Source organism: Taudactylus pleione, unplaced genomic scaffold, assembly GCF_031769625.1.
Source record: "Taudactylus pleione unplaced genomic scaffold, aTauple2 ptg000130l, whole genome shotgun sequence".
NCBI lineage: Eukaryota > Metazoa > Chordata > Amphibia > Anura > Myobatrachidae > Taudactylus > Taudactylus pleione.
Window position 1 is genome coordinate 5,456,708 of NW_028284532.1, and position 27,651 is coordinate 5,484,358.

At 45.5% G+C, this 27,651-nt stretch overlaps 1 protein-coding gene across 1 annotated transcript; it reads right to left on the reverse strand.

Annotated features, from left to right (window-relative positions):
• Positions 1–6,725: 6,725 nt before the first annotated feature.
• On the reverse strand, positions 6,726–26,105 carry PTGES3 (prostaglandin E synthase 3). The gene is made up of 8 exons (XM_088473117.1): positions 25,927–26,105; positions 19,448–19,561; positions 16,189–16,258; positions 12,380–12,478; positions 12,147–12,236; positions 11,579–11,641; positions 9,992–10,016; positions 6,726–8,286 (listed from the first exon to the last, which is right to left on the reverse strand). Coding segments are annotated over exons 1-8 (483 nt in total). The 5' UTR covers positions 25,929–26,105; the 3' UTR covers positions 6,726–8,266.
• Positions 26,106–27,651: the final 1,546 nt, after the last annotated feature.

The following is a 27,651-nucleotide window of genomic DNA, read 5'->3' on the forward strand; positions in this document are numbered from 1 at the left end:
TGAGTGACACTTCTGTCACTGCTGCCCGACTTCGACTGCCTCTTGCTGGTTGATATAAGCCACCTCCTGACTGAACCTGCAAGGGCTTTCCTTGAAGAATGTGATTTGCCATCCTGAGGGCCCTGTACATGGCCCATAGTTCCAATATGTTGATGGGCAAGGCTGTTTCGACTGCTGTCCAATGGCCCTGAAATGAGTGCGGACTGGTCACTGCGCCCCAGCCTCGGAGACTGGCGTCCGTCGTGAAGTGTACCCAGTCTGGGATCCAAAAGGGGTGACCATTGGTGAGATGAGGCATCAGTAGTCACTAAGACAGAGATAGGCGCACTTCCAGAGAGCACCATCGTCTGAGCCCTGATCTGGTGGGCTAAGCCATTCCATTTGGAGAGGATCAGCCCCTGCAGGGGTCTTGAATGAAACTGGGCATCGCCGAGTGTACTGAATCTGCACTCGCAGTTGCAGCGAGGAGTTCTTTTCTCGAGTTAGGAAGATTCTCTGTTGGTGAGATTCCAGAAAAGCTCCTTTGTGAGGGAATTAGGGAGGACTTCTTCCGATTGATTAGCCACCCGTGAGCTTGTAGACAAGCGATTGTCAGGCATAGGTGGTGTTGAAGCACTCTGGAGAACCCGCCAGCAAGAGGTCGTCGTCTAGGTATGGCAGGAGTCTTATACCCTGGCTCCGCAGATGGGCTGCCATGACAGCCATAACTTTTGTAAAGACCCTTGGAGCCGTGGATAGGCCAAATGGCAGCGCCCGCAACTGGAAGTGTTGGTGCAGAGTAGCAAACTGAAGATAACGCTGGTGAGAAGACGTTATGGGGATATGCAGGCAAGCATCCTGAATGTCCAGGGATACCATGTAATCCCCACATTCCACAGCCAGTATGATGGAACGTAAAGTTTCCATCCTGAACTTGGGCACCCTGAGGAACTTGTTCAGAGAGGTTGAGGATAGGCCGATGAGACCAATTCGGCTTCTGAACCAGAAAGAGTAGAATAATAACCAGTCCCTCTTTGAGATAGTGGAACTGGTACAATTACCTCTGCTTTCAGCAAGGACTCTATGGCTTCCTGGATCTGTAAGGCCTTGTTCTTGTCTGAAGGAGGCCTCGTACAGAAAAACTGGTGGGGAGGTCTGCACCGGAATGAGAGAGCGTACCCCTGAAAGACCACTTCTTTTACCTAAGCATCCTTGGTGGTTTGACACCAGCACTGGGCCAACTGAAGGCGGCCTCCCACCTCTGCCCCTCCCATCAGGCAGAAGGTTTATCCTCTGACTTGGAAGTAGGGCGTCTTGTGCTCCAGGTCTGTTTCTTAGGCTTGGTGGTTGTTTTGGTCGCAGATTGGCTAGGGCAAGACTGTCCTTTGGGCTTTCCTTGAAGACGAAAAGACCAAAAGGAAGGAGGTTCTAGCCTTGGAAGGTGCAGATGCTGATAGCAGAAATGCTGATTTAGATTTTGCCAGTGTCTCTACAATTTTGTCCAGGTCTAGGACAAACAATATCTCCCCATTGTAGGGCAAGGCCTCCAGGCCCTTTTTAGTCAGCATCCGCCCTCCAGGAGCGGCAAGCCGACACTGCCGCGGCCGAGACTCTGGAGGTCAGTAGACTGGCATCCAAAGAAGCCTCACCAATATAGGCAGCCGCACCCCTAATGTGGCCCACCAAAGACCTCTTGTGGAAAGTGTCTTCCAGAACATTTGCCCAACCTTCTATTGCCTTAGCCACCCATGAGATAGCCATCGACGGACAAGCAACCACTTCTGAGAGAGCGTAACTCGATTTCAGGCATGTCTCCACCTTCCTATCCGTAGAATCCTTAAAGGAAGAAATGGAAGGCATGGGTAGCGTGGCACTTTTTATTAAGTGAGTAACGTGAGAATCAATTCTTCCTTCTTACAGTGCCTCTCAGGGAATGGAAAACATGAGGCCAAACGCTTTTGCGGCTGATACCTCTTACCAGGTGCTTGCCAAGCCTCCGCCATATGGTCTATCAGCTGGTCAGAGAGAGGAAAAACTGCCGAAGTCACCTTTACCTGTTTAAACTGAGGGTATTTGGATTTAGGGGCAGGTTTCTCATCTTCTAGATCTAGTATGGATCGGACTGCCCCCACCAAAGCTGGAATATTAATACTTGATTTAGGCTCCACCTCCAATGTAGGTGAAACAGACGCATCATCCACTTCCCCATCATCTGACAACACCTCTGTGTCTGATAGTTGTGTAGACAGGGATGACAATACAGGACATTTAGATGCCTTCTTAGGTCTTTCATTCCATAACATGGTCTGAAAGGCCGTAGAGGAAGCTGCCAAATTCTGAACTAGAGAAAACATCCACCCAGGATGGCTGTACAGCTTGTGGAAGTCCCTGGAAGGGAACGACATACTGTTGTGATACCGAAGGGGATTGCATATAGTGCTAGAATCCCTGGTAGGGAGTGAGAGACTGTTGTACAGGAGTAGACTGCAAACAATGCGGGATACCCTGAGATGGAAGGATGGTTTGTTGAGGTAACCCCATATGAGACAAAACAGCCGGGACCACCAGACAACCCACAATGGAGGCCAGGACCTGAGAAAAAAAAAACGCCCAAGGGGGATCCTGTCCCATTGTAGGGGTGTTTTAGGGGCCAGGCAAATGATAACACCTCTCACATAACCCATCCTGCGTTAAATCCTCCTTACTCACCCCTGCAGCACATAGCCTGCAGGATAGCAGTGTGGGTGCAGCATTGCGCTCAACCTCCTGGTCAGACATGTATGATATATAAATCTAGGAAAATTAGGAAGCGCTACACTGGTCCTGACTAACTTAATAGCTGTCAGACCCCACCAACAATGTATGCAACTCACTGGTCCAACAATATGGCACCGTGCAGCACACAACCGTATGTGACAGACTTCACAAATACTGTAATCTATATGTGTGAGGTCAAAGAACCACCCTAACTACACCTGTTAGGGCTAGTAGTAAAGGAATAGACAAACTGACATAAGAGAAGACAGTCAGCGCTAGCATAAATCACATACAATGCAGAATTACATTATATACTGCAAATTGGCACTGCAATCAACTGCCCAGATTCAGTGTCTGGGAAGGCTATAGTGCTGCATACACTAACCCAAGGTAGAGATATACAGGGGGACTAGATCACATGCTGTCATGAGAGATCTGCGATGCACCATCCAGAGAAAATGGCCACCGGAGACCTCAGAGGGGTCGTGGCTGCAGGAGGAAACCACTCAGCAAAGCGAGACCTCAGAGGAAAGTCGCTCTGAGGAGCCGCTAAACAGGGAAGGCCGTCTCCCCTGGCTGACGATTAACCACCGGGACGCTGGCTCCCTTACCAAATAAAAGTCCTCGGTGGTCTAGTGGAGCACAGGGTATTGTGTGCCTGCCTCCACAGACAGCACCTCCAGTCTGTGCCCAGAGACTGGAGGTTGTAATGCTAATACACGGTCAACCGCTCTTACCTTCCCCGGGATGTCCCGGGGGCCCAGCTAGAACATACCACGGGGGGCCCGCCGATATCCCCAGATCTGTACTGGCGTCGCGGGCAGGGTGATGAAGTGCCAGCGCAGACATCCTATGGACAGTCTGCTGCTGCGTGCACTGATAGAGGGAGAAAAGGAGAAAAAAAAAATAAATCCTATCTAAAGCATAAAATAAAATTAGCATTGTGATAAGTGACCCGACTCCAGCCGGGCACCAACATAAACGGAGGTGCCGGGGTATAGGGAAGATGGACCAGTGCATCCTGGTAGCAAAAGCTTTAACTGCGTGGTGCCCTGGATCCAGATCCAACCTGAACCCCAAAGTTTCCCTGTGGAGCCTATGGACTCTGAATACGAAATTAATATAAAGACAGTCAATGCAAAATGCACGGTCATATTTCAGAGATTCCCAAACGTGGTCCTCAAGGCACCCCAACAGTTCAGTGTTTAAGAGATATCTATGGTTGAGCACAGGTGGTTAAATCAAATTCACTGATGTACTAATTAAGTCACCTGTGGTCAAGCATGGATATCCTTAAACCCTGGACTGTTAAGGTGTCTTGAGGACTGAGGACCTGATTCAGAGATACTCGCATGATGTGTATGCAAATTGCGTAGGCAGTGCAACCGCACAGCAATGCATTAGCACGCCCAGTATTTCTTGAGAGCGATCACAGTGTATGCAGACACCCACCAGCCTGTTTTAAGATGCGCACTTCATGTCCAGGAAGTGTATGCAACCATCGGTACATCGGATGCTATCGCAGTGCTTGAGGTTGACCATACCCTGCCGCAAGCACTTCAGTGTAAAAACAAGCCAGGTGACGTGTACTATGATGCTGTCTTATAATTACGCACACCTCTAACACCGTTGAGATGCTCAGGCACGCCTGCGTTTGCACCTCCACTCCCGTTACCACCTACAAACGGCTTCCCGTCACTCACTCTGCTGGGCTGTCTGTATGCAGCGAGGTATGCACATGCACACTGCGATGCATGCGCACAATGCATACCATCGGCAGCAGCGAGAACATGCATCTTAGCGAGCGGGTCTGAATCAGGCCCTGAGTTTGGAAACCTCTGAACTATTTGTATATGAATTTCAATTTTACAAATACTACTTTAACTAGGTCTTTAGCAAATGTCACATATGCCGATTTCATCCTTTAGAAAGATCCCTTAAGTATGAGTCTTTCTTGCTGATGGATTTAAAAGTACATTTGGGGAGGTGCTTTCTTTGCTTGTGTGACCGTAGCAAGGAAAATAACATGAAAAGTTTATTAGCTTCAATTGTTTTCCTGCTGCCATAAATGAAGCATATAGCTTTTTAAATGCGGTTAGAACATGAATTCAGCATGTGCAATACTATCCAAGACAAATGTACCCTAAAGAATAGGAATTAATCACTAGTCAGCTGTACCATTACTGCTCTATTTCTGTTTACCTGGGGCTCCAGGTGCACACATTACTAAATATGATGTGGATTGTTGTCTCTTATCTAAACCAGTCCATTTCCTGTTCCATGTCTACACAAAACCAGGATTGCTTTGCCACACGCTGGGGCACTGTCAGTACTGCCGTCATTGTAATGTGGCGTCGCTTGCAACCAATTGGAGATCACGGACCAGCAGCCTCTGCTGATTGGCTGCTGGTCCATGAGCACTGATTGGCTTGCGACCGGCACATTAGACTGACTGACTGTGCCTGTCAAAGCTGGGATGCGGCTTCAAACCGACAAGAGCAGCAACCTAGCCTCCCAGCAGCCCATCAAGTCCGGCACCCGTGTCACGTGCCCCCTTAAACACCCCCCCCCCCCCCCTAGTTGCCACCCTGCTATAGCATTTCCTCTGTTTGTGAAATAAATTGTTTGCTTTGTGTTCTGTAAATGTTCCAATGTGCTCAAAGAGAATGCAATAGTGCTGATTTTTATCCACTGGACTTAAAAAAAACTTTTTTTTTTTTTTTTTTAATAGGCAAAACAATCCTGGTTTTGTCTATGAAAGAAAATAAATCAAAGAATAATCTGCATTTTTGCAGATTCAGGTACTCAGAGATGAGCCTAACAGTGCTCAGGGAAGAACAGAGTTCCCCTCTTCCCACTATGGGCTTCATAAGCCACATGGACCAAGAATTTTAGCAGTGTTGTCAGCAATCACAGACGGCTATGTCTCTGCCATAAATGGAGCCAGAAATCAGTTGTACGATTGTGCAGCTGAGTGGCTAAATTATATGTACTTTTTTTGTAAAAATAAATAATGCTTCTGCATTACCATCTAGCTAAACCCATAAAGTAGGGTTCATAAAGCTTTAGAGAGCCATATCAGCCAGCAACCAATTAGACTGCCACATTTTAATATTTGGTAATTAATGCAGTTTCACACATCTTCATAAATGCATTATACTAAACCGGCGACATGGTATGCGATGCGATCGGAGCCAGCTGTGCTTTAGCTGGCAAGATTGCTTCACATACGACTGTGCCACCCCGCTCTGTGCCCCGGTTGTAGAAGAGGAAATTTGTTCTGCAGAAGTGCAGAACGGATCTCCTGACTCCCCGAACTGTGACCGCTGACATCACTGCAAGGATCGCGCCACCATTTGCACTGCACTGGGTCGCGCGTGCGCCATGTATCAAATTTCGAGGAGGGAAACTGCTCTACATGTGGGGGGATAAAATAAACTATATGACACTGAAGGAGGGGGGGTAAAATAAATTAAAAAAAGGATTAAACTTGTCACATAATGGGAGAAAGAAAAATAAAAAAATCTGGATTTTTACAGGGGCGTTTGTGACTTGTTACTATTAGAGGTGTGGGGGTAATATTAGGATTTATGACCACCAGGGGGTTTAGTGCCAAAGGGAGAAGGGTGGTTATGTTATAATGGGGGCCTATGGACACAGGGTTATGCAAAACACCCCCTTGATATTTAAATATTTGATTTAAAAAAATTAAAAATAAAAGAAATCTATTAAAAACACTTTAAATAAAAAAAAAACCACGAAAATATCGGAGCGGTTTAGTAGTAAAAATAGTCAGTTAAGTGGTTAAAATGTATTTTACTACAAGTTTGGAATAATGAATGCTTTTGAGCTATAGTACACTTTTGTGAATTTTCAGGAGTGATTCAATTTAGAGAAGAAACCATGGAAGCTAAACAGCCCTGTGAGCCTCTGTTAAGCTCCTCCCCAAGAGTCTTAAATCTTATTAAAAATAAATAAATAAATCATAATTCGGTCTCTGAATAGTTTATTAGAAATAATGTAGACAATTAAAAAAAAATCCCCACCAATTCCAAAACAACTTAGTCTTTTCTCCCCTGATCAAAGAGAAATAAAACAAAACAGAATAGTGTATTTAACATTGTTACTCTTTCCTTTTTAATATATACTGTGACAGTGCAAATACAATTTGGTCTAAATGTACAGACTGATGAGAGAAACAATGTACAGCTGTCTACACTCTTCCAAAAGGTAGAAATGCAAAGGGTCAAACATGACCAATTGTACAGGACTCTCAGGGTTAGGAACTGGTTGGTCTAAATCACAGGTTCTCAAAATCGGTCCTCAGGTCCCCAAACAGTGCCCTTAAAGCATCACAAGTGAAATAATTATCTCCACCTGTTGATCTTTTAAAATGGGTCAGTGAGTAATGAATACACCTGTAAAACTTGAACTGTGTGGGGTTCTGAGGACCGAGTTGGAGGTCCACCGGTCTAAATAATTAAAGGTTGAATAATCAATGTGATCACAATTTGCAGGTTATTTAATAGAAAATTACTTTAGTAACTATCATTTTCCAGTCACTATTTAAAGGGAACAGTGCTAATTATCCCTATGTAGTATCCACAAACACTAAATCATCCTTTTACTGCGGATTAGCATCTTATTTTACTGCTAACAGAGGCAGACAATGCAGCACTATAGGACAATACGTCTAAAACTATTGCGGCGCTAAACATTACTATTATCGAATAGAAAGAATTATAGTGACCAAAACTATCCATACAAACAAAAACACATCTTGCACTACAGTAAGCGATGACAAGTGATTCATACCTTACAAACAGTTATTAATAACTTAAGTAATATCACTGTACTGGGAGCTCCTTCCCAATAATCTGAATGTTAAAATAAGCTATTTTTGTTTTAATCAAATAGCAGGTTTATCTAAGGGGATCAGAACCAGAGTGTTCCTGAGCAGGAGAGGATTCTAGTTCTGCAGTATTCTGATCCTATCATTTACTGAAAGTAAATAATTTTCCACAAGTTTGGTGGATCTAAATTACACTCCATCTTGTATACTGAAATGTGACAGAAAAAAAAAAAAAAAACAAATTAAACACCTGTCCCCAAATGGGTAGGATGGAGGCAAAGTCAGATCCGCAAAGCTGTACTAAAACTCCTCCTCATTAATGAAGCATGTCTTAGTGCTACTGTTTTTGGTGTTTTGGATCCAGACAGCACCTCTTATTAGGATGACTGCTAAGTAAACAGAGTAAAATGGAAACCTTACATTATAACATGACTACGAGCTAGGAGACATCTCAGATAATAAAGTGTGTTCTGTAGCAGTAAAAGTGTAAGGATGTCCTGTACAATTGTAAATATCTAACCCCCGATAAGCATCATTCGGTGAGGATACACGAACAAGGCTGACTGGAAGTACTTAGTAACTGTATTTACAACTTGGGTATCAGCAACTGTTGAGTGTTGAAATATTCTTTCCACTAATTCTCCCACCCAGCTCCCAAAAACTCAGGATGTCATGCTCTTACTCCAGGTCAGGCATTTCTGCAAGGGAGAGAAAGAAAAAACAATTGGAGCAGGTGTATGGAAAAATGTGCAAACGAATAACAGACTAAAGGTTTTTCATTCTGAATATACATGAATTCAATTATAATAAGGAAGGGTATATATTACAGCGGTTTCCAAACTCAGTCCTCCCGGTTGTCCACCACGTGCTTCACAATTAGTTCACGTACCTCCATAGCCATTAGCGAGTGTCATACATGGGAATGGGATTGAAATCCTGAAAGCGGCAGGAAATCCCGACAGCGGCAGGTAAGTGATCTAACCCTCCCCTCTTCCTAACCCTAACCTCCCCCGGGGCGCCTAACCCCCCCATTCCCTCTTCTTCCATAAACAACCTCTCCCTGGGGGTGCCTAAGCCTAACCTCCTCCCCCTCCAACCCAACTGCCCTAAACCTAACCCTCCCCCCCCGCTGATAACAGGACGGGGGCCCAGACTTACCTTATTCGGGCACAAGTCGTCCTGGATTCATGCGTTGGGATTATGATAGGCGTCTGTATTTCAACGCCTATCATAAATCCTTTGCTGGCATTCTGCAGTCGGGATTGTGATAACTACATCCCCATACATGAGATAGAGGGATCGGAACAGGCAGGCTACGCCTTCTGTGATGGGGACACTGGTGAGAGCCACCATCTCCACTTAAATATCCAAAAACTCAATTGCCATGCTAAAAAAAAAATGAAAAATACAAAGCAAGTGAAGTATCCAAACGGGAGGAAAAAACAAAAACTAAGGGGCGTATTCAATTAGATGCAAGAATAGAAAAAAATCCTGCAACTTTTATTTGAGCACCTCCAGAGAATGACCAGTTTTTCCTAAAAACCATATTGTTAGGAAATGTGGACGGGAAATGCTCTGGGACCGTGGCGACACCCCTCCTAATGACCAATTAAGTTTCCAATTAGCTTAAATAGTTCTTAATTACTTACCTTCCGAAGTGGTGTCTTCTTCCTCCAACGTCGGGAGCAGTGTCTTCTGCAGCAGGGAGAGTATGTCAGTGTGTGAGAAAGCGCATATCCACTACACCATTCGCTCCGTGAGTGATATCATGTAGCGTGTCCCCGGCAGTGGTGTGCTCAATGTCCTTAACGACATTGACAACCACACTGACGATATCGGTCAGCGACGTCACCCTCCCTCGTCCCTGTACTTGCAGAACCTGACAATAGTCAGGTTGCCCTGCAAGTACGGGCGATGAGTGATGCCGTCAACGACCAGCAGGAGCGCGCTTCGCAGCCGGTGACGGCATATCCACTTGACGATATAATGAACTATATAGATGTTGTTTTCATTCATTATATTGTCTAGTGGATACGCGGAATGTTTTTAAGTGTGAGTGACCCCCGATGTGTGTGGCCCCCCCCCCCCCCTGTATCCGGCGATGGGAGAACTACATCTCCCACAGCAGCCCTTGCGCCGCCCAGCAGTCCCATCCCCAGTGACAGGATGAAGGGGAGGCCACTGGAGACCCTTCGACAGGGGAGTATATATATTTTTTTCTTACAAGCAGCAGGTATCGGGAGCGAGCATACCCATGGTAATCCAAAATTGGGCACAGGGACACAGTATTTAAAGCCCTTTTGATCCCCCTTTTGTAGTCAAATTTCAAAAAATCCCTGGATTAGTGGGTGCCAACGTCATGGAAGGCATACACTCCCCGAACCACATGTTTGCAGCACTTACTTTCATCATCGCTGTCTGGCGAATCCTAAAAAGAAAGAAGCAAATTGAAAATAAAAATTGGCCTATACACAATATGAAACTGTATGTTGCAAATACTGAGATTCTAAAATCATGCTAATATTATAAATTATCTATAAGGCTCCCTGGTCTATAGGTCATGGAGAGGGAAAAAAACAAACAAACAAAAGGGTTTGTACATCTTGGCACCTAAGCCTTACAGCTCAGGCAACTCTTTCCCTCTTGGGAGTGAGCCATTAACATTGCAGAACAGAAATTGCCTTTCCTTCTGTAATACAACAGAATAAAATGAATACTAGCACCAGCCACCAAGACTGTTCCAAGCCCATTATCTGGCTGCATTGCATAACCGGTGGCATAGATGTCCATACTAAGCTTTGGTGGGCTGCGTAACAAATCAATAAGTGCACCTTGTGTGTTTGGTAATTAGCGGTGTTTAAATTCTCTACAAGTGTCAGAATAAAATGGCAGCTGGCTACTGTGCGCTCTTTCACTCAAAGCTGCAAGATCAGACTTTAGGCGCATATCCACTACACGATAAAAATGAACGTTATGGACCATAAAGATATCATTCAATGATATATCGTTCATATCATCCAGTGTGTATGCAGTGAACGATCAACGATGTGCGCTCACACAGGTCGTGAACGATATCTGCAGCTCAAACTGGGGATATCTTTAACGATGCCATGCTGCCGAATTTCAATGATCATGAACTATAACCGATACCTCGCAGGCAATGTAGAATTCACATGGAGGGCTGAGTGTCTTACATTGCCTAATGCAGCATGCTTCCCCTCTCAGTCGTTGCCGGCATCGGCAAATGTGTGTGCGTTGGCCGATGTCGGCACCCCCGCCGGGTCCGTCGCTGACTAGGTTGGCACATACACATTGTCTAGTGCGTATGAGCCTGAAGAGAATCCTGCTTTGTATGTTTATTTGGAAATAGAGCATTGCATGGATGTGATTCAGGAGCCCCACACCCACATCTGCCACCTGCTTGTATACATGTATGCAGGAGATGCATACTCCTCTTAAGTGCTTGAACTTACTGGTTGTTCGTGTCAGCACCTAAATGTTACTTGCAAAGTTTATTTTATTTTTTTTTGCACTAACTGGCTAACAGTGTGGTGTCTTACTCTCCAAGGCTGGATAGAAGAACTCCTAATATACACATTTTTCCCTACTTCTGTGGTTACCAAATATCAATTTCTGTATTAGGTATTGTATTTGTTTTGGACAACACTGAGGTACTAGCTCATCCAAAGCTAATGAAGCCCATCTTCACTTTTATGAAGCCTATTTATCTTCAAGTAGTAGTTGAGCTCCCAGTAGTTATTAATGTTCAGAATATATTTAGAAATTATACTCTAAGTAAAAATGCTCAGGGAAAAGACAGAACCGAATATAAAGATGCACCAGCTATGGGTATTTTCAGAACAAATTAGAATTCCTTTAAGGATGCCAACCGCGTGTGTTACACAACTATACTGTGGGAAAAATAATCCCTGGTGATATCTTGTTCCTGTTGTGTGTGGAATGAAAGTTTGAAGACCTTGAAAAACTTACATCATCTGCACCATCTACTTCTGGTAAGTCTACATCCTCATCTCCTCCCATGTTGTTCATCATCTGTACAAAGCAGAATAGCAATTAAAACCAATATATGGGGACTGAAGTATAGTTGAATACAGATGCGTCCTCATACATTGTGGCTTCAGTCGCACCAAACAGCCCCTCTTGGCGGGCCAGGTCCCTTGCGACTTGGCTGTGCATGTCTCTCTAAAAATGTGCGTCTTACCTGCATAAATATAACTGGAGGTGACAAAACCGCTCTGCTAGATTGCACTGATCAATGTGTGACAATTTGTATATCTGTACGCAAACAAGCCATGGCTTTCTCTCATGAAAAGTCTCTAGCATACCGTACTTTGAGTGGTGTTTTGCTGCATCTTTGATTCGAGTTACGCAAAATATAAAGAAAAAGATCGTATGCTACACCTCTCAAAGCAGCTAATTTGCGCCGAAAGCCTTGCAAGGTATGGTGAAAAGATGCTAGGTGTACGAGGACACCTCTGTATGTGCTGAAAAAGTTCACAATTCACACGGACTATGAAAACAGACTAGGACATTTTACCTCTGAGAAACGGTCGAAATTGGACAGGTCTTCATCGGAGTCATCTTCCCAATCTTTCCAGTTGTTAAAATCCACACTAAGCCAGTTGAGCTGCAAGAAATGACAGCAATTATTCTGAATTTCAATGATAATGAACTATAATGGATACCTCGCAGGCAATGTACAATTCACATGGAGCGCTGGGTGTCTTACATCGCAGAACAAGGTTTCGGGGAAAAGGACACTAAAAATACCTTTGCTTTCTCTTTTGTCAACCTTGGCCATGACTGGCCAGACTCTGATTTTCGTAAACAACACAGGACAGATCTGTCTGTTCTTTTATGTTTGGATTCCTGTGGAGACAAAATAAAATATTTATTGTTCATATATCAGTTTTTGCAATAAACTTGACAGGTGAAGGCAATAACTGTTACCACGTTCTGGAAACAAATGTTACACAAATGTTAATGGTATCCACTCCCCACTTTCATTATTAAAGACTTCCCTTGCACATCTGCAGAAACCTAAAGTCCAAGTTAAGAAAATAATAATAAAAAAAATTATATATACCTCCAATATGATTTGCAAACCATTATTTTTAAATCTTTTGGTTGAAAACTATGTTTTAAGTGATCAGCGTCTCTGGAGCATTAAGCATTGACAGTTTGGCACAAAAGTTGAAGTACCGTAATATAACTCCAAACCGCTACAATTAGCCTGCACTCCCTGCAGAGGTCGATTGAAACAAATGCTGAAGTGAGCGAGCTGTTAAAGATCTTAAGCTGGGTACACACAGACGATGTAATGAACCATCCCTCATTTCGTCCTTAGTTAACCTGCATGGAGCCGCAAGTGATATTGTCAGTTTGATGTGCAGCACTGCACAATAGGTTAAGATTTGGCCAAATCGTAACGACATGGTTAAGCTGGGTACACATTGAGACAATCTCTCAACTACTAACAAGCAAATAAATCAATAACTTTAAAATGTATCCTTTGTGTAAAAAAACAAACAAAAAAAAAAAACTACTACTGTGGAGACATCCAGTTGGTGGACTGAACCTGCTGCCATTAGAATGCAGCCTAGGAAACACTGATTTCAAACACCCCAATATAGTTAAGGGAAGTGGGTTAATGTGTCGGTAGCATAGGTTCAATATGATGGTCGACAAAGACCTTCTAAGGATTATCTGAGCCAACCACAAGAAATTACAAACGCCAATACCCCTATACTCGTCTGACATTCCAAAGGATCTGAGAAGTTAATGGAGTCAGGAAACATGGGTAGCTAGTCTCAAGTGCCCATGGAACCGTATTGATGAGAGGCTCCTATGGGTCTTGATACAGTAAACTGGCAACTTGTGGTTTAATTACAATGAAATGGGGTACAAGGAAGCCAAGATTTAACAAAATTCCTAAATGTCTTCATACTTCGTTATTGGTGGTTGAGCAGGTTTGCTTCAAAGTTCACCCCTATAATCTAGGTCACAGGTTCACAAACTCTAGCCTCACTACCATGTTTTCCAGGTCTCCTAGCAGAATCATAAGTGAAATAATTAGCTCCACCTGTGGAGCTTTTAAAATGTGTCAGTGAGTAATGAATACACCTGTGCACCTGCTAGGTGACCTGGAAAACGTGACTTGTTGGGGTCCCGAAGAACGAGTTTGAGAACCACTGCTCTAGGTCTATATGCTCTGAACATCGTGTTCCACCCACCGCAGGCTGCAAGTGGCTTCCCCCTGTCCTGAGGGCTTGTCCCCCTGTTAATAGTTCAGATAATTCATCAACTGTGGCATTGACACTGATCAATTACAGCAGGACTTGCTGATAGCACCACAACACTTTAGAGCGCCTGGATCCCTGCAAATACTAAAACTTACTATTGTCACCTTATTTGGGGTGTTCTAGTTTAAAAGTTGAGGAGGCAACCTTGAGCATATAAGTAATGGCTTCATAATTGCTTTGCATGGTGTATAAAGATCTTTCTGCACAAACTGGTTTGAGTCCTACGCACATTTAGCATCCTTTGTTTTTGTACTTAATTTGAGAAGAGATCAAAGGCAATAAGGATGGCAGGGCGGGGGGGCATTAGGAATATTCTCCACTGGCCAAGCTCACCACCACTGAATTAGCTATGATCTGGCTTTCAATCTAGAACTCAAGGGAAGTGTCCTCAACGAAGGAGAATTCATCCAAGAGGCAAGCTGCAGCATGTGTGCAGTCTTCCCAATGACCCATGCGGATGGCCTAAACACCAAATTAGATGAAAAATAGGTTCTTTAGTCGCTTGTCCTAGGGATCTTTAAATGACACCATGCCTGGAAGAGCAATTGTGGTCCTCTGAGAAACAAGGATTCTTGAAAGTACCAAATCTCCCTGGAAATAGGGCTACAAAATGCTGTGAAGGGCAAAAAGTGTAGGAATATACCAATACCTTGATGCCAACTCATTAAGAATTGGTCTAGGAGAAAGATAACTGGTGACTAGATTACATTTAATAAAAAGATATGGGTCTTGCAAGTGTTATTCTGAATGTTAAAGGCCTAAAAGACATGCCTTTATAGGACTGTACAGAATCAGTGACAAGGAGAACTTGGCAAAAGTGGATGACTGCCTTTCCGTGTATTAGGTGCCTTCAACTTTCCTCAAAAGGAACATAAGAGAATGACTTACCTGCAACTCTCGTCAGCTCAGGTGGGAGAGGTCATGAAGGGGAATTAACCCAGACAGGTTCCAGGGCAATAAAAAGGCCAGAGTCACATGGTCCACATTAGGTCAGTCATCGCCTGGAGGGTTCAGCACTTGGATGTTCCACTTGAGAACGTGGAGGGACACACGCAGAGCAGACAGAGTGCAGCCACGTTATTTGGTTATAGGTGCAATTGTGGACGGCAAAGCAGTGTTCTCCCCAGAAATTTTTTCCAGCCGGGTGGCATCAATAAGTAACCAGGTAGGGGCCTTAGCAATTATGAGTGCGCTGAGAAAAGGGACATCTCCCTTACCAATCCAAACAGACAGGTCTCAGGCTGCTCCCCCACTGGCTCTGTCAAAAGTGCCCATTATGCAGTGTCCCCCATGTAGTTTTCCCCTTTATACAGTGTCCCCTGTCGTTTTGCTTTGACCTTATGCAGTGCCCCCAGGCTAAAGTAGTGACCCTATGCAGTGCCCCCAGGCTGGTCCCTTATGCAGTGCCCCTATGCAATGCCTCCAGGCTGGTCCCTTATGTAGTGCCCCCAGGCTTAAATAGTGCCCCCAGACTGGTCCCAGCTCCAGCCCAGAACTTACCTTAACATGCTCAGCACTCCCACCACTGCCTCGCTCTGACTGGAACTAACAGATCCAGCAGGCGTACAGGGCAGGCTCCTCACATCGCGGATGACGTCACCCGCGCAGTGCATCACTGGGAATGCTTGCCTCTGAAGCGATCGGAGGCTTCTTTAGCCTTCGGTCGCTTCAGATGCCAGCGTTCCACAGCAGGGGTCGGCGAGGGTGACTGGGAATACAGCGGGGGAAAGTCCCGGGCGGTAGGCTATTTCTGCCGGGCGATGCGCCCGCAGAAAACAGCCTGGGGAGAACACTGCAAAGGATGGTGGACTAGCATCCTTTATTCTTGAACAAGGATTCCAGGAAAACAGAATATTAAGAAAGCAAATATTTTATTCCACCCCAAGTAGTGAGCAACTTGTCACCCATCGAGTAAAAGGACAAGACCTTCTCAGGAGTCCTCTTCTGTGAGTATCACAGAGGACCCTAGAAGATTGGTCTGATGAATTGTGGATTGTCAGACGCAATTTCAGATAAAGCCAATCAGAGGGACATAGCACAGAAAGAAAGGCTGTAGAAGGTACAGAATAACACTGACCACATACGAGCAAATGTTACAATCACCCTACTATTGGTTAGCTACTACACATATTGGTCATGCACTAATCCTGACAGCTCCAACTCTGAATAGTCTCAGAAGAAACAAATTCTCCAAAACTGAATGAAATACCATGCAACGTGTTTCATACACAATACATCGATGAATACCATGAGACACTACAAATCAAGTGTACTTACATTGGGGTCAATAGACTGATACAGGTCAACTTCATTTAAGTGTTTAAGACTATCGGCTCCTCCCAGACAACTGCAAAAAAAAAAAAAAAAAAAAAAAGAAAAGTTACTAAATTTATATACTTGTGCTGAAATAAAACTGGAAATACTTTAACCAAGAGCTCTGAAACGCAAATGTTGCATTATAGAAAGATTCCCATATTCTGCCAAGAGACATTTAATAAAGAATCAGTTCATTTGTTGTCCCTAATGAAATCTACACAGCTAAATTTACCTGCCTCTGTTCTTGTTTTATCTGCCCAGCAAAATGTAAATTTATTTTATTATAGTTATATTAACTCTAGTTAAGACTTCTATGTAAAATTTAGGGTTGAGTCATTTTTAATCTACCCCTTACCACAGATCTGAAAACTAGTATTCAAGTCAATGCTACTTCTGTTAGCAAAATTTATTGTTTAGTAAACTTCACGTCTCCTGCAAACACTTTGCAATTAACATTTCAGGAAAAAAAAAAAAAAAGTGAGGATAATAGTTTTAGGCTAAAAATGCAGCATTAAACGCAGAGCACACATTAAGACACTGGCACGTAGACAAGCCTTTGCTTAAAATCACATTATGAATACTTGTCCCTTTAAATAAGTGGCTCCTAATGTTTTTGTGACAGATGTTATGGCACACAGAATTAGGTTTCTCCATGGACTCAGGGCCGGTGCTAGACTTCTAGGCAAAAGTTCTGCATGCGCTGCGCACCCCCCTTTACTCATTTAGCCCCTCAGGTGTAAAATAACTGCACAGGTGGAGTGGCAGATAAGTTGTGTTTTAAAAAAAAAAACAAAAACATTTATATATAGATATAAAAAAACTTATCTGCCACTCCACCTGTGCAAAGTAATTTTCACATGAGGGGCTAAATGAGTACAGGGGGGGCGCAGGCAGGCAGGCGTGTATATATCAGTCGGGAAGCCGGCGGACCTAATCCCGACCGCTTAATCCCGGCGTCTAGATTTAGACGCCTGTCACTTAACCCTCGCGGGGAGACCGGCATCCCGATCGAAGTGATGCCAGGCGCCGCTACGGACAGCCGTGGGGAGAGGGGGGATTAGGGTTAGGCACCCTAAAGGAGGGTTAGGGTTAGAAATAGGTTAGCTAATACTTACCTTTGACGATCGGGATTTCCTGCTCTGCCGGGCTCTTGGTGTCGGGATTCCAACAGCCGGGCAGGGCTCAGGCGGTAAATCATACCGATTCGATATATACATATACACACACACACACAGTATCAGGGGCGTAACTAGAACTTTTTGGGTCCATAGCAACATTTTTAAGGGGCCCCCCTAACTTAGGTCTTACACAATGACCACAGTAGTTCCCCTAAAACACCAAATGCCCACTGTAATGGTGCCCCTTATGCAGTGCCCCCAGTAGTAAGGGCCCCTGTAGTGCCACCATATAATGCCCCCTATAGTAAGGGCCCCCCCCCCCCCAAAAATAAACAACTTACCTTAAACCCCGCTCCAGTGCCTGTTGCCGTCTGACCCCAGCACCTGCTCCTCGGAACTATGGGAGTGACGTCATGCACTGCGGGACCCGGAAGACCTCCATCTGCCACCAGGGCAGGCGAGGAAGGAAGGGGGGGGGGGAAGAGAAGGAGCCTGGCGCCCGCTGGCAACACAATCTCAGTGGGCACCCGGCAAATGGGGGTGCGATCGCTAGGCTGGGCGGCCTCTAGTGGCCGGCGCCCCTGGGAAGCTGCCTAAGCTTGCCTAGTGGAAGCGTCGGCCCTGCATGGACTCATACTTTTAACATGAATTAGACCTGTAATTACAGTTCACTATCCCCTGATGATCCATAACTTGTATAGGGAAAAAGTTACACACAAATGATAGGTGGACAGATTTTATGCACATTACATGTAGTATCACACTTTGTGGACACAGGCGTAGCCTGTTCTAGGACACACCTACTCAACTAAATTTCTGCACATTTGGTATTGATTAGCGGTTCCAAAATGTGGTCCTCAAGGCACCCTAACTTACCATGTTTTAGGGATATCCATGCTTGACAACAGTTGCCTTCATTAGTACCTCAATCAATTAATTTAACCACCTGCGCTCAACCTTGGATCTCTCTAAAAATCCAAACTGTTGGGGTGCCTTGAGGACCGCATTTGGGAATCGGGCTAGATTAATTCTAAATTTCTGTATAAACAAGAAGCTGCCCGGTATTCGTTCGTTACATGCAAAAGTAAGGAATATTTTCCCTGCATGCCAAAAAAAAAAAAACAACACATACATTTGCATGGTCTGGTCTGAAGTGCCCACTTATGGAGATGCTGGGCTGCCCCCAAGCTCTCCCCACACTGTGAATAGATGCCGAGCACAGCATCTATTCACCATCTTATTGCTAAACTGCAACTTTTACCACCCGTAGAACACTGCGGCCTACGGGTGGGTACGGCAGGGGGCAGGCTGTTTCAGCGGGGCACCACCATAAGAGCAAGGCGCATTTTGTCATTTTAAAATCAGGCAGGGAGTGGTGCCTTGCTGAAAAAGCCTTGCGGGAACACTATACACCATACGAAATGTCGTCCCAACACGGAAGGGAGTGATATCATACAGATCGAATAGTAGCATTCGTGCTAGGCTGTTTTTAAAATGGGAAAATGCGCCTTGCTCAAAAGTAGGCACCGTGCTGATCACAGCCTTACACCGTACCCCACCTCGCATTATGCTGCTTAGTCTCTCACTGTCCCAGCCGTCTCCAGAGACCTACGTGGGAGCACTGTGCAGAGGGTTAACATGGGAGTTTGGGGGCAGCACAGTATTTATGCGAGTGCAGCGCATAGAGTGATGGAAAGGGGAGGGGGGGGCACATGGTGAAAGGCCACCCCCTCACCCAGAGCACATTTTTGGATGAAAGCACTTTCTTGATTGGCACCCTGCCTGATCAAGAGCCTAGAGTGAACACTATAGTGGGTACACCTGATCCATCGTTCATTCAATAATCCCATCTTCTGTGCTGCACAGCTGATGGGATGATTGAATGAACGATGCTGTGTAGTTACATGCAGTATGTAACAATACATTGCATTGTCGTACAGCAGATTGTGTAGTGTGTACAGCCCGGGCAATATTTTGTTAAATCACTCGCCACATCGCTGGTTTGCACCATCTAAGGTGTGTACCCAGCTTTATTCTCTCACTACCAATCATAAACCTCTTTCTTTACAAAACTTTTAGTTCTAATCAACTTAATCACTTACCTGAAAGTTAGTTTCTCTTTTCCAAAGTCTACTTTCACCTCTTTGCTGTCTTCAACACAAAATTCAATGAAAACATAATCCCTCCTATCGTACCACTTTGCAGATGCTGACTGCCTGTAGAATAAAAGTATTACAATAAAAACCAGAAAAGTTGCAATTACAAATTCTAAACCTTTAAAGAGAATATCAAAGTGGTTTATCAAAGGAGGGCTTTAGCATTCAGCACAGCAGGGTTACTTCTGTAATAAAGGAGGTACATGTGTAAACGCCCCCCACCAAAGTGTAACATTGAGTAATACTGAGTAATATTTTATGGCTTGCGCCTTTGCAAATTGTGTGTGGCAGAGTTGATTACATATCTTACAGTTTACAAAGGCCAACATAATTAGTTAGAACAGACATTACTACTTAGTGGCAAAAAAAAAAAAAAAAAAAAAAAAAAAAACAACCTCACTCAACCACCCCCATCCCAGAAAAAAAAAAAAGAAGAAAACCTCCAAATGCCTTGCAGACAATAGCAATGAATAGTACCCACGCAGTTGTACACAAACATTACTATAACATAGCTTTTTACAATTCATGAAAAAATATCCTGCTGTAATTCACCAGTGGATAGACCAATACTGGTTACAATGGTGACATGTGTAATGTAAGAGGCTGCAAGCACTGAGTGCTGGGCTATTCCTCCCACCTCCCAGGGAGGCCGCTCAGCATCCAACATCATTTATCATCATCAGGTTTCCATTTAATGCCAGCTGCTGAAAGCAACAAGTATCCCCTCCCTCCATATACAATGTAACCAGCAACACATAGTGGGTGCAGTAACTTCTAATGAAAGCGTGCAAAAACCTTAAGTTGATTTTTAGGTCAATTGGAGTTCAGTTTGGATCTATATTTCGAGTGTAAAAGTAACTATAGCAGCATATGTAACTTAACGTTAACAGCTAAGGGCGAATGAAGTATATTACCAACAACGCGTTTCAGAGAGCAAAGTGAGGAATAAAGCCTAGGCAGGTATGATTGTAATTGTAGCATCTTTGTTTTGTCACTAAACTGACCAATGCTAGCATACATGTATTCGGACACTGCTGACTGAACCAGCCTGATAAGCCCATTCCTCACAAGGTGGTGGTGGTGTGGTGAACGTGCCGCTATAATGCTTCCTGCTTCGCCTCTTTACCAAGGCGAAGCAGGAAGCACTAAAGAGGAGCTGTATTAACACCTTATCGGCTGGAGCAGGGAAGTGAAAACTGCCCCCCCCCCCCCCCCTTCTGCGATCCCAGCTAGAGCACAAAGCACATCAGCCTAGTGCTGATGCGCTGTGTACTCCCAGCCGGCTCCACTGAGCATGAGTGGGGTTGCGAGATCCTGTGCGCAGACCTGAAGCTGCTATCCCTGCTGTGGGGATAGAGCATCGCCAAGCTGCAACTGTCGATAGCGATAGCTGCAGCGGGCGGAACGGTCAGGCAAAGTGGCCGTTCATACACTGCCCTGCCCATCTGCGCTGCTATCTTGTAGATAGCAGCGCCAATAATGACAGAGGTGCTTAGCACCCCTGTCATTTACCGTCCAGCTCCAATCATAGATAGAGAAGTGGTATCAGCACACATAGCATGCACTGATGCCACTTTTGCAGTTCATACACATCCCCCATTAGGACTACAGTGCAGCATGTTGGTTATTATTGCTTGGAGTCATATCTGCATAGTGCACCGAAATTAATTACTATGTTACATGTATCTCTTATTCATTTGCCCTTTGGGTGGAATAATTTGCCATTTTATTCTCAAGAGCTCATCACCAATCACACCAGAACACCCAGCCCTTCCCAAAACACTTGCCCAATAGGAGCATGGTTCCCAAGGTTGATTGCTTAATCTCCATTAGGTAAGGGTGGAAGCTTTTTAAAGTATTTGTTCTTCAGTGGGGTCAGGGTTAATTCAGCGATCGTTTACTACGCACTACAGTCCTGTTGCACTGGAGAGCATGGGCGACTGCCACGTATAGCCAACTAATACCCTTTTTACACAAATTTCCCGGGTCACTGAACATGGGTTTCAGGCTGCCACAGCAGCTTAAAACCAGTTTACACCACAGGCTGAACCCGGGTTATTGCCAGGGCTTCTCCTCTGCCGGCGATGGAGATGACACTATCTCCAAGCACCAACTGTTCCTATGCTGTAAATGGGACCTGGGTTGGATGACCTAAGTCATCCATTTACACTTCTCCGTAACCTGGGTCCAACACTGCTCGCTACCCGGGTTGAAAAGTACCACACCTGGTCAGGATTAGAGACTGATGTGCCATCTTGTCTAGGTCACATGAAAGGATTGCTGGGTTTCCATGGGGCTATAGAGAGCCTCAGTTTTCAAACTAAAGCAAGGACAACTATTTACAAACCTAGAAGAACTGTGCAACGCTAACTGGACATTCTAGAGCTGAATGCTGGCTTTGTACCCAAAGGAAAGGTATAAAGCTGGTTTGCTAAGGCTTCTATACTCCGTATTAAGCTTGTACTTGTGTATGTGAACCATTTACACAACCTGGTTGGATATTTTTCAGTTGAGAGGACCTTTGGCTCTGCGCAACTCCATTTATTTCTTCACTAAAGCCAGGAACGCACTAGACGATATCTTCCACATTGGATGATGTGTACCCGCCAAGTTGCTGTCGATGCACGCTCCCGCCAGGGGCTATCGTCAGCGTGGGAAATCCTGCCTAATGCAGCATAGCCCCTGCTGTCGTTCCTTCACTGTTAGCATTGGCAAGTGTGCACGCACTTGCCGATGCTGACACCCCTCACAGACGACATTGTGCTGGGTACACAAAGTTAAGGGTGTACCCAGCATAAGTTTTGAATGAGATTCCTACACATGCAACAGTTCTTACTTCTACACCGTCACCACAAGATCCCTATAACACTGGATGAACTAGTGAAATAACGGTAATGTAACCTTTTAACAGGTGTGTATGTATATATATATATATATATATATATATATATATATATATATATATATATATATATATATATATATATGAGTCCCTTTGGTCCACTCTCACTCCACAGTAACTGCTGGGGAGCCACACCAATTCCTTGTTGCCAAGAGATCCATAGAATTTTCAAGAATAAGGACGTGCACTCACTAGGCTTGAAGTAAGCAATAAATGTTTATTCCAGTATAATAGGATAGTCAGCCCATCGACGTTTCGATCCTCACACAAATCTTCGTCAAGATAGGTAGATTGATGGATAGGTATGTATCTATATATTGTGTTCTCCCCACGCTTTATTTAAAGGGTGGTCCATCCGGCAAAATTATCTTGCCACCCGCCGCAGCATCCAATCACCGCTGGCAGATTCTCCTCACTACAGCTCCTAGAATCCCCCTGGTGCTTGCAGCTCCTCCTCCCTGTGTCCGCGTTTTGTAGCTGTCACCCACTCTTTGCTCATTCAGTTTCAGACAGACTCAGTCAATCTTCCTGTGCCCCCGGCTCACTCCGGTCCCTCTCACACACTCTGCTCCCGCCGCAGCCACTCTCCATTCGCTGTGCCTCAATGGGGATATCGGACCCGGGCGGGGGAGGTGTCGGCCGCGGTACGGAACATTGGCGACCCGTTGGTGCTGTAGTAACATCCGGAAGCTGGAGCCGCTGCTGCTCATGTGCTGGTGGAAAGGAGCGACCTGAAAGAGGGCCCCTGTCATTGGTGTTACTGACTGGCTTTGTGACCCCTATCACTCCCCAGCTGTGTAGCCCCTTCCCAGCCCCTATTACTAGCCAGCTATGCACCCCCTCCCCAACCCTGACTGTGTAACTCTGTATTCCTTCACTATCCCCAACTGTGTAGCTGTATGTATTTCCCATTTACCCGACTGCTGTGTGCACCCCCTTCCTTATCCCCAGCACAGCCTGTCTCCAACATCCTCCTTGCCCCCAGTACTGCTCCATCTATCTACCCTTGCCCCCTCCCTACCCAGCACTGCCTCTCCCTAACCTCCTTGCCCCCAGTACTGCCCCAGCTATCTAACCTTGCCCACTCCCTAAACCCAGGCCAGAAGCTTGTAGACATGGTCAGCTACAGGTGGCATAACCTGGTTATACTGTTTACACACCACTCAGCCTGTGCTTTACTGATAAGTGTGATGACATCTGTGTTGGGCATGTAAATGCTGCAAAGGGCAATAAGAGGCTATTCTGTGTGGGCATAATGTGCCATAACAGGGCATACTGTGTACATAATGGGGGCATACTGTGTGGACATAATGTGATTTGTACTATTGTGTGGCCACGCCCCCATAAGAAGCTACACCCCTTTTTTGCCCAAAGGCCCGCACCTGGCTGGCAAAATTTTCTGCGGAAAACACATACATATATATGCTATTTTTAATTAAATAAATTTGGTTAGCATTCGTCCCTCTTGAAACACAGAACAGTCTCAGAACATTTACAAATTGTGAGAGCTTCTGCAGTCCCCCCTTTGGCACAGCTATGTTCTCTCAATAGCAAAAGAGATCTAATACGTATAGTCATGGCTCAAATTGAAGGCTTTAGACATGCAGAGTTGGATCTCCACACAGAAGTATCATTAATGGTCAAGGATGTTTAGTCAAATAAAAACATCCTTAACACGTTAAAAGAAAAGCATTTATGGTACACAAAAGTATTTTATGCATTTTAATATTTTATTCAAACTATTTTTACTCCCCAGCAGCACTTGCCAGTTTAGGATGTAGGATCTTCCCTAACCAAGCAGGTAGTGACTGCTGAGCAAACCTGCCACAGAGTGTATTTGATATCTTAATATATAATAATTTTATATAACACTTTTCTCCTAAAGGTCTCAGTGCTTTACATTTACAGTACAAAATAAGCTTAAACAAGGGACATTAGTGAAATGCTTGGGTGAAGAGGTAAGTCTTGAGTCTATTTTTGAAGGATTCTAGAGTGGAGGCCTCTCAGACAGTGCGGGGAAGTGAGTTCCATAAGGTTGGAGCCACAAAACTGAAAGCTCGACTCCCCCAGACAATATAGGGGTAGGGCTAGTGATGTCATAGCAACTCTTATACCGGGTACACACTAAACAATATGTTGTCTGAACCGGCGGAACGGACGACATGTCAGGCACAGCGACCAGTGTGTACTCACTATGTAGCTGATTATGTGCGCTCCTGCACATTGCCATTGTCCGCGACGGCTGATCTCTTTCAGCAGGGGCCATGCTGTCAAATGCAGCATGGCCCCCGCTGTCGCTCCTGGCATCAGCAAGTATGTATACACTTGCTGATGCCGCCACACGGCCGAATGCGACATGGGCGCTGGGTACACATCGTTAAGCTGTACCCAGCTTAGCTTATTGGCCTCTAAAATTCCCATCAGGACACTTCTTTACCTGTAAGAGCAATTTGGCTTTTTAAGAAAGCAATAGTATTGAAGGACAAGGTGAGTTGCGTCCACCACCTATGGGTCTCCACACTTGAAAAAAATTCAGAGCATTGGAAAGCAGCATAAGATGGCTGGCAGCCATTAAAACAAAAACTAATCGATGGAAAAAAAAACTTCCATTGGATCGAAGTCAGGATAAAAATGATGTATTTTACCTTCATCGCTAACACTTGATTATAAATGTAAATTCAGCAAAGTCTCAAACTTATTTCCGGTTATCAAACTTGGATGACTGCAGCTCATACAGAACTTTGAAGTTAGACTGCATTGTGCCACCCACGTAGTGATACTTATAAAACCGAGTAGAAGGAGGGAGAAAAAAAAAAAAAAAAAAAACACCCTTAACTGTACATTACATCTCCATGCGGGTACATAGTACATCAGTGGTGCCCAACGCGGGCCCATGAGCTGCAGTGGAACCACACATCCCAGCATGCACTGCCAGAGTTTTGCTATTAGAGCATGCTAAAGCTGTGGCAGGGCATGATGGGATATGTAGTCCCACAGCAGCTGAGGGCCCGAGTTTGACACCACTGTAGTACATATGATTAGCGCCAGAAGGTGAGAAGACAGGTGCCCCACTCTCTACCCACAGGCTGGCCCAAGAGAGCTGTGTATCCGGTCCCCTACCCACAGGCCGGCGCGGCGGAGGAGCTAGGCATCTCCGCCCGGGTCCTGCACCCGCTTCCTAGGCAGGGCGCAGGGGAGCCGGCAGGGACCCGCATTGCAATGAATGGGAATGTAAGCGGATTAGCCGCGCGGGGGATCCGGCCTGACAGAAGCTTCTGGAGAGATGGGCCGGGGTGTCCGAGCAGGGAGCGGCTGCCTCCACCGCCATCCAGCCCCGGTAACCCCCTCCACAGGAGGCCGCCCTGCACGGTGAGTGCAGCATCCGCCAGCAGAGGGCACGCCGGGCCCAGACAACCCCTCCGGTTCCTGAGATGCGGCGCCCCACCTCCCAGCCGCCGTCATGCAGAGGAAAGCGGGCATCACTGCCCAACCCCTCCCGATCCCCATGGCGCCGGTTACTCACATGTTGTTGCGGTTCTCCCGGCTCTCCGCACACGCTCCACGCTGCTTCTCTCGTCGTGTCCGCCGCACGCTGCTACGCTCCACCCCGCGCTCTCCCGGGCCTGAGTGACGTCACGTGACGGCGGCGGGCGGAGGCGCGAGGCCTCTAGCTCATTCTCTCAGACGAGGAAGCGCGCGTGGTCTCGCGGCAACACAGAGGGGGAGGGGGAGGGGGAGGGGGAGGGGGAGGCTTTAGGATAGCGATGCTGTCACGCTGAAAGACCGCAGCAGCATTATCATGTATATAGTGTCAGATCGGCCGGCAGTGCTCTTGCTGGCATATTATGCTAGGAGCACACAGTCCTACATGGCTTATATACTGTATGCTACGAGCGGCTGAACGGCAATTTCAGGTTTCTGCAGTAACTGCTGTGCTGGGATGTGTGATCATGTCAGGGCCGGGCCCTTAGTTATAGGGGCAGGGTCCGTGAGGAGAGGAGGAGAATGGTGACAGTAGGCCACTTACGAGGTAATAGAAGGAGCAAAGTCTTCCAACAGTAGCGGAGTCTGACGCAGGGAAATTGTAGCGATGCACTCATATAGGAAAAATGAAATTGTTCTAAGATAGCCATCCACCTTCCATGGCTGAGATCTATAGTGCTCCACCATCTATGGCTTAAGCTGGGTACACACTAAACTGTGTGTGTACCCAGCCATGTCGCCGATGATCCCAGCACGGACAGGTCAACAGAGCGGGCGTTCCATACACACTGGGTGATCTGGTGCCTGGTATGCTGCCCACCCTGCATAGCGCTGCATGGGATTGTCAGCCGCATCACCTGATCTTACATGCTGCACATAAGATCAGGCGATAATGCTGACGACCCCACAGGAGCACGCAGTACATGTAGTGAATACAAACTACACATTTTTAACAATTTTTTTCCGATGTGTCGGAATCGACCAAATCGTTAAAGATATCGTGTAGTGTGTAGGGGCCATTAGGCTGGGTACACACTTAACTATGTAATGTACGATATATCGTTCTGACACGGATCATTACGCTTTATTGTATAGTTCGTTCAGGACATCATCCCATTTGCTGGTCTGCACAGGAGATGGGATGATGTGGTACTGTTACATACAGCATGTAAGGACACATCATGCCGTCATACTTTATGTATCATGCAGTGTGTACGGTGCACGCAATGTATATATACATCGCTGGGTCGCAGCATCGCGTGGTGTACTGTGTGCCCAGCTTTAGAGCAGGGACATCCAAACTTTTTTCTTGGAGTGCTGTATTAAGAAAATGACTTTGGATGGAAGGCCACAAAATATTTTCTCGTAGTTTGCCTCAAGGCAATTAGGCTAGGATTTTTTGCTGAGTAAATAGAAACACGAAAGGGCAGATTGTATCAGAAGCTGTGCTGACTGCAGGTTTGTAGCAGTGCTCAGGGTTATTTAGTTACAGCCTGCAATAAACCTGCAGGCTGCACTTACCACAGATTTCTGTTTTGCACCCTCCTCAAAGTAAGTAAGGCTTTCTGCCCTTACTGCAGCAGCTGCAAGTTAGCTCTGGGCACTTCATCTGGAATCTGGGGGTTAATTATTATCGTTTATTTTTATGGTGCCACAAGAGTTCTGCAGCACCTTACAAATGAGCAAAATAAGAAACTGACTTACAGTGTACAACACTTCAGGATAAGGACATGGTTTATAAACATTGCTGCATCTGCCATCATAG

Coding starts and splice junctions, on each gene's coding strand:
- PTGES3 (XM_088473117.1), bottom strand. Junction 16,259..19,447: donor AAAGAGAAACTAACTTTCAG/GTAAGTGATTAA, acceptor TTTTTTTTGCAG/TTGTCTGGGAGGAGCCGATA. Junction 12,237..12,379: donor TGACAAAAGAGAAAGCAAAG/GTATTTTTAGTG, acceptor CATTTCTTGCAG/CTCAACTGGCTTAGTGTGGA.